This window comes from Borostomias antarcticus, assembly GCF_949987555.1.
Source record: "Borostomias antarcticus genome assembly, chromosome: 23".
In the NCBI taxonomy this organism is placed as follows: domain Eukaryota; kingdom Metazoa; phylum Chordata; class Actinopteri; order Stomiiformes; family Stomiidae; genus Borostomias; species Borostomias antarcticus.
In genome coordinates, this window is record NC_140256.1 from 6,711,002 (window position 1) to 6,720,577 (window position 9,576).

At 42.3% G+C, this 9,576-nt stretch overlaps 1 protein-coding gene across 1 annotated transcript; it reads right to left on the reverse strand.

Moving 5' to 3' along the window:
* Positions 1-777: 777 nt before the first annotated feature.
* fam163b (family with sequence similarity 163 member B) lies at positions 778-1,419 on the reverse strand (the record flags this gene model as incomplete). Its single annotated transcript, XM_084457632.1, has 2 exons — positions 778-1,188; positions 1,327-1,419. The coding sequence occupies 2 exons, from the start codon at positions 1,417-1,419 to the stop codon at positions 778-780; spliced, it is 504 nt and encodes a 167-aa protein (XP_084313758.1).
* Positions 1,420-9,576: the final 8,157 nt, after the last annotated feature.

Genomic DNA, 9,576 nt, shown 5'->3' on the forward strand with positions numbered 1-9,576 from the left:
TCACTATGGAGTGATTTGAACCACATAACACTGTATGACTTTACAGCAACTTAAGTTGCTAAGTTACTCTTTGGTGATTTCTCCTCCACACTGAATGAGTTACTGAAATCACACCAACAGTAACAGGAAATAATAACAAATAAATGTCAAGCATTTTTGGTCTAAAATAACACTTAGGGCTTTTAACAGCTTACAATACCTCATGAATCTGTCAAAAGTTATCATGAAATACTGTATATCCAGACTGATACCACATAGGCTACTATATTGTTACCGCTAACTGTGCATAAATGTCTTTAGTTGAGAATGTTTCCTTGAAGTCACAGTCATTTGGATACTAAACATTAGCATTTTTTGTAAGCTAAAATAAGCCCTTTTAAAATACTTTTCATATGCTGCACTATAAAACCCGCCACAGAACGTATGTACACACTTTTGCACAAACACAAACAATGTCCTTAGCTGAATTGTAACTGAATGCACATTTTCATAAGAAAGGAGCATTAAGAGATTGGTAAAATAAGTGAGACAAAGACATTCTGAAAGAACAAAAGGTGAATTAAGGAGCAGTGTACGGTGTGGTAAAGCACAATATTCGCATGTGAGACCAAAAACCTTCTCGACAGTATTTGAGAGAATCCATCAGCTTGGTGAAGTGGGAAATACCTACAGAATACCTACAGTACAACAGTGCAGTCCTCTGGGTTCAGTCTTCTGGGTTCAGTCCCCTGACATAGGTCCACCAGGCCAGCGGGGGGGGGGGGGGCACTAGCTGCTCTACACATCAGTGCTGATGCTGTGGGTGACCACCTCCCGCATGGTGACAGAGCGGATGAGGTTGAGCTTGTGGTGGAAGCTGGCCATGTCCATGGGGAGGTCCAGCTCCTGCTGCTGCACAGTCCTGTAGCTGAAGTGCCCGCCGCCGTTACGCATTCGCTCCGGGCGCTGCAGGTAGAAGGGCGGGGGCTGGCGTGTGCAGGAGGGACAGATGGCGTGAGAACGGGGGGGTTTACGGATCAGGGGCGGGGAGTACACGGCGGGCCCGTTGACCTCCGTGAGGAACGTAGACGCCATGTTGGGTTCACCCAAACGTTCAGCAGTCGGACATGTCCGGTAATGCGACATGGCGGCGAGGTCCGGTTCCTCCTCCTCCTCCTTATCTGGCTCCTCCCTCCTACAGCAATAATACTGGCAGGAAGAACACAGGTATGAGTGGTGGAAAGCTGTAGATGCATCATCATAGTAAGCCTACACTGGAAATATGTCAATAAGCCTTTACTGTAGTGCACAGTCACAGTCATCATCTATATGGAATGACTAGCCTACCTGCAACCTACAGTAGCACAGTACTGCAACGATGGTCAGTAAGATGACTGTAGCTAGAATTCCACCTGCGATTACCACTGTCCCGGCTGTCATTCGAAATCCTCTCCATCAACACTCTGCAGAGATAAAGGATATTTGTAATTTACCGAGCAAATGCTACAATGTTACATCAACAGTTACAGTACATTGCCATATTAGTTTATAACACAGGCAGAAACAGAATGTGAGCAATGACCGTTATCACATACAAGGTCACATGAAATCAGTATGGTACAGTATGATTGCAGTAATATGATGACGCCTGAAATAAGAAGGGAGAGAAAGGATATCATGGAGAATGTCTGGTGAGTTCCATACAGGGCTGAGTTTGCCAGAGGCATCGTAGCGCTACGTTCATCGTAAGCTACGGCGTTCATCGTAGCGCTACGATGAACGTAGCGCTAGGATGCTTCTGGGAAACTCAGCACAGTTCATTTCCCTGTGTTGGTGGAGCAGTGGGCGTGTCCAGGTGCATGCCATTCTGTGGGACCATCATCATCATGCAAATTCCACAGCAGAAACAACTTCAAACCCAAAATAGCTCCAACACTTTGTTAGGGAGAGGCTCTCTGTGGATTCCAATAAGGCACTCGATGTCCACTTCAGAGCAGAGAGACTTTTAAAATTATTTTAATACAGTAGATTGTAGCTCTCCGAAACTATCACTAATCTAGACATTACCTATTGAGTAAGGCAAGAGGAAGGAATGGATGTTGAGGTGCAATGTTGAAGCAATAAAGAAAATACTGACAAAGAAACTTGATTATAGCTGAATTTGTACAGAAAAATCATTCAGAATCACTACTAGGCCTGTCATGATGTATCCAGGGGCTGGCCACTATTCTATTCAGCATCCCGTCCACCTGCAACTCTTTAATGGTGGGACCCAATCTTATGCAGAGACACTGACACTTTTTCTCTGATTTCTGGTTCATTAAAATTGGAGGTTTATGAGATCTACATGTCCATCTGACCACATTTTCTAAAAAACAAAAAAAATAAAAACTGCCTTCCAACAGTTATCTTGTCAGAGGTGAAATGGATGCCATACTCAAACCCATTCATTGGCAGATCCTTGCATCCAGCTATTCTGTCCCATCTCTCAGACTCCCGTACTCATCACCACCCCAAGGGCCCATCACAGCATATTGCATTCTGTTCCCATGACGATGCAGCCTGAACATCGGTATCCTCGGGGCAGCCAGTCATTTCCATCCGCACAATGGTCTGCAGAGATTCACCATCTATCACATATCACAGGCCAGCTACACACCCAAAGGCCACTCCAACTACTTTCCAAGCAGAGGACTGGGACTATCATATTTTTACACTTTTAACACCGTCAGATTCAGATTTCTTTATTTTTTTATTTAGGCAAGTAGGCTTGCTCCTATGAGGAATTTGCCTTGGTCTGCTGGTAAAATAATAATAATAATAATAATAATAATATATAATAACAATAATAATAATAACATAATAATAATAATAACAGTAATAATAATAATAATAATAATAATAATAAATGATACTAATAATAAAATAATAATAATAACAACAACAACAACAACAACTGTAGTACAAGAAGAAGACATGACAGTGCAATACAATAATGAAGTGATTGCACAATATAAGCCTACAATAAAATCTACCAAAATGTACAAAATAGTCAGAAGACATAGTGCAAGAACATAACAGGACAGGGCAAAACAATAACGGAAATTATATAATACAATATACAGTACAATCTACGAAAATGTACAAGCTTGACAGTGTCAGTGGGGTGCCTTGTTATGTCTTGTGCCTTGTTGATGAGACAGTCAGAAATAAATTCGGGTTTGATTACAATTAGTCTACAAACCATCTTGTTAACCATGAACCCCGTGACTGTGGTTGCCTGGTAATTTGCATTTGTCTTTATTCAATAGGAAAACAACTGTTTTCCTATTGACAATCATATACAAACATGTTCTAAATAATAATATCAAAGGACTGTTGGCCTCTGGCTAGGTGCTGATCTTTGAAAGGCATATTGTAAATACATGTAGCCTAATACCTTGAAGATACATTTTAGCATGAACTATGTGTGATACCTGAGGTCAAACTGACATAGATATACCTCCCCCCTCTCTCCCCCTCTCCCTCGCTACACGCACGCACGCAACCCCCCCCCCCCCCCCCCCCACACACACACACACACAAAGAAAAGCACAAATTGCAACTCTGGTAATTGAATTGGAGAACAGTATGCTCAGTCAATTTACTTAAAATGACCACACCATAAAATATAAAGTTAAAAAAATACTATAGCCTGTCACAGAAGCCATATCATAACGTGCAGCAACCGACTGCATGAATTACAGCTGCTGGAGTAGCGCTTGGTTTCAGGCGTGAAACTTGAGTTTATTTTCAGCACTATGGATAGCTCCCCGCTGCGCACGCAAATGACGATTAGTTTAACAGTGGCTTGAATTGCTCATTAAATGTTTTTATCTATAATTTATTTGCCTTTATACGTTAAATATATTCCAACTTCTGACTCCTGTTGGTTTCATCGATTTCCCCTAGTCTATACTCACTGAATGGTGACGTGAATAAAGGCAGGGCTAAGTTAATCAATGAAAGTCGTCACTTTTTTATTGAGTCAAAAGGTTTGGCTAGCGTGTGATAGCCTATAGCCTATGCAGTAGGGTGCTTGGGAATGTTAACAGGCTGCACCGCACCAAAGAAGCAACTGAAGATGAGAAGACAGATGCGTCAACGTTATTAAACCATTCGCTAAAAGTAGGGTACCGGTAATCTTACCTCTATCAGTTTTTGAATCGTCCCATGTCGCATCCCCGGAACCTCCGGCACGCGCAGCCCCGCTTCTGAGCATCTGAGAGGCAGACACGTGATGCTCAAAGGCAGCCTAGCCTGAACGTGATGAATATAGTTTAAACTGGGAGAAAGGTAACCTAACTCTCATTTGGTTGGGAACCCATATAGGCACATATTTGTCTTGTCCGTTTATAAAGTAAAATCTGTAGCCTAGGAAATTCAATGGTAGACTAAATATCCTTTGGAAAGAAACTTTAAAATCCACCTGGCTTCTCCACGATGGTAATTAGGCTACATCCCTCCTCAATTCTTCAGTCAGAAGAGCAGGTGGGTATGGGGACCAGGGTCATGGACGACTTGGTAGAATACCAAGTGTTATTTTACACCACTGAAATATTTCCCAGGTTTGGTCCTTTCCCGCGCGCGCAGTTCAGTTGCCTAAAGAAGTTAACATGTTAAGAAGTTAAGCAATAGCTTAATTTAACAAATAATCAAATCGAAAACTTGCTGTAAAGATTTTTTTCTAGTCCAACTCTTGGTACCAGGGCTCCCTGATTTTCCTTTTAAAAGATCAAAATCCACAGTCCTTCTAAAATTGTAAAGGAATCGCGCTTGGTTCAACGGTTTTCATGTGATATTGTCTTTACTCCGCACATAATTCAGTCCTATCTGTAGGATAAATGGCCTTCCTATCTGTAGGATAAATGGCCATCCTATCTGTACTGAAACTAAACAGACAGCGGACCTCCGCGCGCGCATTAATTCCCAATGCTGACCTGACGAAATGTGGCCATGCGCGTCAAAGCAGCTGTGCGTTATTTCAACCTTGCCGCACTTGAAGATACACGGGCGACTTTAGGCCTATTGAATTACTATGTAACTATAGGATCAGTATTCATGCTTGTATGGGGGAATTTAAACTGTTAATTAAATTTAATTACGGACTGTTTCAAAGACAGACGTAAACAACGAAATTTGCCTGCCTCTTCTTTCTGGTTATTCACCTCTGTAGTTGATGATAGGCTACACTACAACTAACACTTAAAAACCAAATAGGAGAATGACATAAAACTTTAATGGAAAGATCAAATTACAGCAGCATTGTGAAAATATATAATAGGCTAACGATATTAACTTCCATTAAGATCAGTTTTGCCTCAGTGTTGGTATATATTTCATTGAGAAAGGTATTGATCATGCAATGAATCTACAGTAGTTCTTAGCCAGCAGTGTCATTGACTTTTCATATATCAGTTTTCTCAGTGCTAATATATAACACTCCTCTCTGCACTCATCTTTAACTACTCTCTACATCCCCAACACCATCATGTACTCTCAAAATATTCTCCTTTCTGACATCCTCTTCACCTGCTCTCTCTCTCTCTCTCTCTCTCTCTCTCTCTCTCTCTCTCACACACACGCACACACACATTCCATAATCCCTCACCCTCCACACTCTCCAAGCACTCCACCCCTTTGCCTTGCTCCAAAGGCGTACTCCCCTCTGCTACCACTTTGAGTACTGCCAAGAAAAGATAGTTTGAAAGAAGTGAAAGAAAAAGAGATTTTATTGCATTAATTATTCACAGGCTAAAGGAGGCTGAGATTCCACTGTGTGGTAGAGACTGTGTAATATTTATAACTGGAGATGCATACAGTAGGTTGGTTATATTTTGTCATGGTGGGTCTTTCAGCACTGCTTTCCTTATCCCTTCAGTCCCCCTTGGAACCCAGTACTGGAGTATTGACGAGCTGGAGGAGTGCATAAAATGAAACACTCATAGAGTCTTCTTCCTATATCACCACACTACTGTTTGATACAGTATGTACTCCCACTCTGCAGTGTACTTTTCACAGCCTCAGTTGCAACCATATGATTTCTTGGCATAGAGCCACACATACCACATCAAACTGGCCAGAGCCATAAGGATTTCCTGCTTTTAGGAACCTCCCAGCCTTTGGTTACCCTCAGAACAAGCCTCTCGCTAATTTCCCTGTCCTCCACAAATCTGGTGTTACTTGCCAATAGACGCCTCCACTCAGTCCGCCCATACCACTCGTTTCCTCCCTCCCTCCATTCTCTTTGCACCTGTCTTGCTCTGATTACACCTCCAATACCCCTGGCTTTTGTTATCCACAGATCAATAAGACAAACAGGGTCATCCACTTACAGCAGCATTGATTCCCTCTGTATCGCCATAGATTAGTATAATGTTCACAGTAGTCAAGGTCACCTAATGGGTCGGCATGGATACCATGACTAAGTCTACTAGCATATATTATGTTGAAGGTTTAATCATTGATTTGAATGGGTAGAGTGTCAACTCAGACCTCAGCGTTCTGCATCACTGGCCTAACTGAGCAGAACTGGGAGGAGAGACACAAAGGCATGACCCGGCTCCTGAATTCTTAATGCGACACGGCGTAAAGATACCCACCAGCTGCTGTTGTGCTTTCAGTATCTTTAAATCTGACAAGTTCCCTGCTCAAAGCACAATAGCATCTCTACATATCCAGACTCATTCAGAGAAACATCCGAGGAGGCTGATTTTCTGACATGAGTGTACACAGCACAGGAGAGGTCGAGCTCCCCAGTGCAAATACAACTGCAAGAAGGATGCGACAGCTCGGAGAACTGCAATGCTCCTGGTCTGGTACTTGGGATTCTTTCCCGCGATTATAGCAATAACCATTTATGCATAATCCGTCATAAGAGATAGCCATAGGAAAACAGAAGCTCGATATTACTTGATAGTACACTGTACAGTCCTTGGGCTGTGGGTATTGATTTGCGGTGGTGCAGTGCCGAAGGGATGGACACTGGGGAGCTATAAAACTTCCCTCTAGGCACTGCCCATCAGATCATTCACAGAGATCTGATCTCCACGGGCCAGCCTTAGTCTGCGTAGACTGTCAGGGAGAGAGAGAGAGAGAGATCCAGATCAAACCATAGTACAGTATATGGTATTTTGTCTTTTTAATTTTTGAGTGATTTCATGCTATGCATTTGCTCTTAATACGTTTTCATATGGCAGAGCACACAACCAGAAGGCCACATGAAGAAATGCACCTGAGGTAGAGGTCTCTCAGACCTCACGCTTAGAAAGGTCAGTGGACATAATGTAAAGCACCATGGCAGTTTGTTGTGAAAATGTCACATAAAAATCATGTGAATTCAGATATTGCAAAAATTAAATAATGAAATCAAATCACATTTTATCTATAGTGCATTTTGAACACGAGTTCCACAACTCACTTTACAGAGAGGATAATTAAAATGAGTAACATTCAACAGTGAGAAAATTATTTACAATATAGGAAACAATAACAACAGGAAAACATACAGCAGCAGCAGCAGCAGAAGAAGAAGAAGAAGAAGAACAACAACAACAACAACAACAACAACAGCAGCAGCAGGACAGGAGACATCAAACAGAACAATGTATACACAAAGTTTAAGCAACAACACTAACAATGAGATAACAAGGAACAACAACAGCTGCAATACAACTGTAAATTACATTCCTCACATAAACAAAGGTAGAGGTGAAACAGGAAGACTCAATATTGTGGTATTTGAACTTTTCAAATCTGAAATAACATATGTTTTACAGTTAACATCATCTTTCCTGGCAGTTCCTCAGCAGTCAGATCATAATAAGAACTCAAGATGAGTCCTCTTGCTTGTGGCATTCATCTCTAGTTTTGACTCATCTAATGTTGACAAACTTGCTAGGGGCTGCTGTCCTCTAATTAGCTGAATCCTTTTGACAACATTGCAGCCAAATTGCCGGTGCATGGGAGTAGTTGCAAGTTTGATAGAGCCCTTTACATACAGTAGTTAGCAACAGCCAAAAACAGAAGTTGACTCAAAAGCTTTTCCAGGTTCTGGCACATTCAGATGGGCATCATCTGGCCCCACAATAATGCACTGCATCTGGCTCTATCACTGCTTGTCTGGCTGCAGTTTTAATGCAATTTAATTCGGTATTTCACAAAGTGCCATGTCTACTGATGCATGAGTTCATGCTAAGCCAATACTTAGTCCTCAAGAAGTGCCTGTAACCTCTTGGACTCTCTCAGACACCCTTGTTATCTTTTCATTAACGCTCAGGTAATGCATTAAAGGTCAGACTTCTGGCCAGACAGTGACTTTAGTGTGAAGGCCTCAGTATTGTGAGGTTTTCGTTTAATTCCCCTGACCGTTTCGCGGCCGTGGAAATGTGATGTGAGAGGGATCCAGTGCATTAGCCGTAGTATCTGCTCTCCACCACACCTCCTTGCTACCCCCAAACCCCAAACCCCAATGTTTATAAAATATATAGAGTTAGCCTCATGTTACTGTCTGTGATGTCAGAATGCATGGGAGGCTACCACTTAGCACCCTCTCCATGCGTCATCATCGAGTCTGGGTATGAAGGGTCAGAGTCTGGATTCAGTCAAAAGTCCCTCGGATCCTGAACACTAGAAAAACAGCCTCACCTTAGACAAAACAAAGGAAGAACCTGTCTTCCTCCTGTCTTCAGGGTTGAGGGTGAGGAGGAGAGGACAGCTACTATGCCCTCAGTTCGTTTGCTGCCAGTAATGTGGCTTTCTCTGTGGTAGGATATTTGCAAAGTATATCTTCAAGACCACTCAACGTGGTTGATGGTCAGACTGATAACTTGAATACACCAGGGTAAATACAACCCCCCTTATGTGGCCTTTCGCAGAACGTCAACCCAAAAACTCATTGAGGACTTCACCCAGTGCATTTGACCTTCATTTACTGGAGGGTGCATTCATTGAATTAACTAGGCTATAGCATATATGTTTGGTTGCGTTGAATTGAAGTGGTTTCGTAGGCTATGTGTATATGTTTTCGAGCAGAAATATTTAGTGAGGTCTAAATGCAGTATAAGTACAGCCCATAACACTGTCTGAGGCTGAGAAGCTGCCTGAGTCAAGACAATCTTCCATCTCCCAACTGATTACAAAAACCTTCAATCCACTCAGAGTCCCATAGCTAGGATCCAGCAGGAGATGAATAATGGATAAAAATGTTTCTATCTGATGGTTTACTCCTCAGTCCTGTGTTGTGACCCCACTTTTCGGAAAGGCTTTTTCAAAGAATTCCGACCCAGAACCATCGAAGCGCATGGGAGAGCATCTGAGGAAGAACCCTCTCTCGCTGAGGATGAACTGGAAGGCTATAAAAGGATCCAGTCTAAGAGCACCTGGCCTACACAGTCTCAGCACAACATTTCAGCTTCCTCGCTTCAGCACATCTGTGTAATTTACAGTAGAAGGCATTCTACGACATGTCATGCTTTATCATATACTGTAACCTATGTGTTTATGCACTAGTTATATGGTGGTAGTAATTGGTTGTACCAATGTAGGCTAGAACACTGT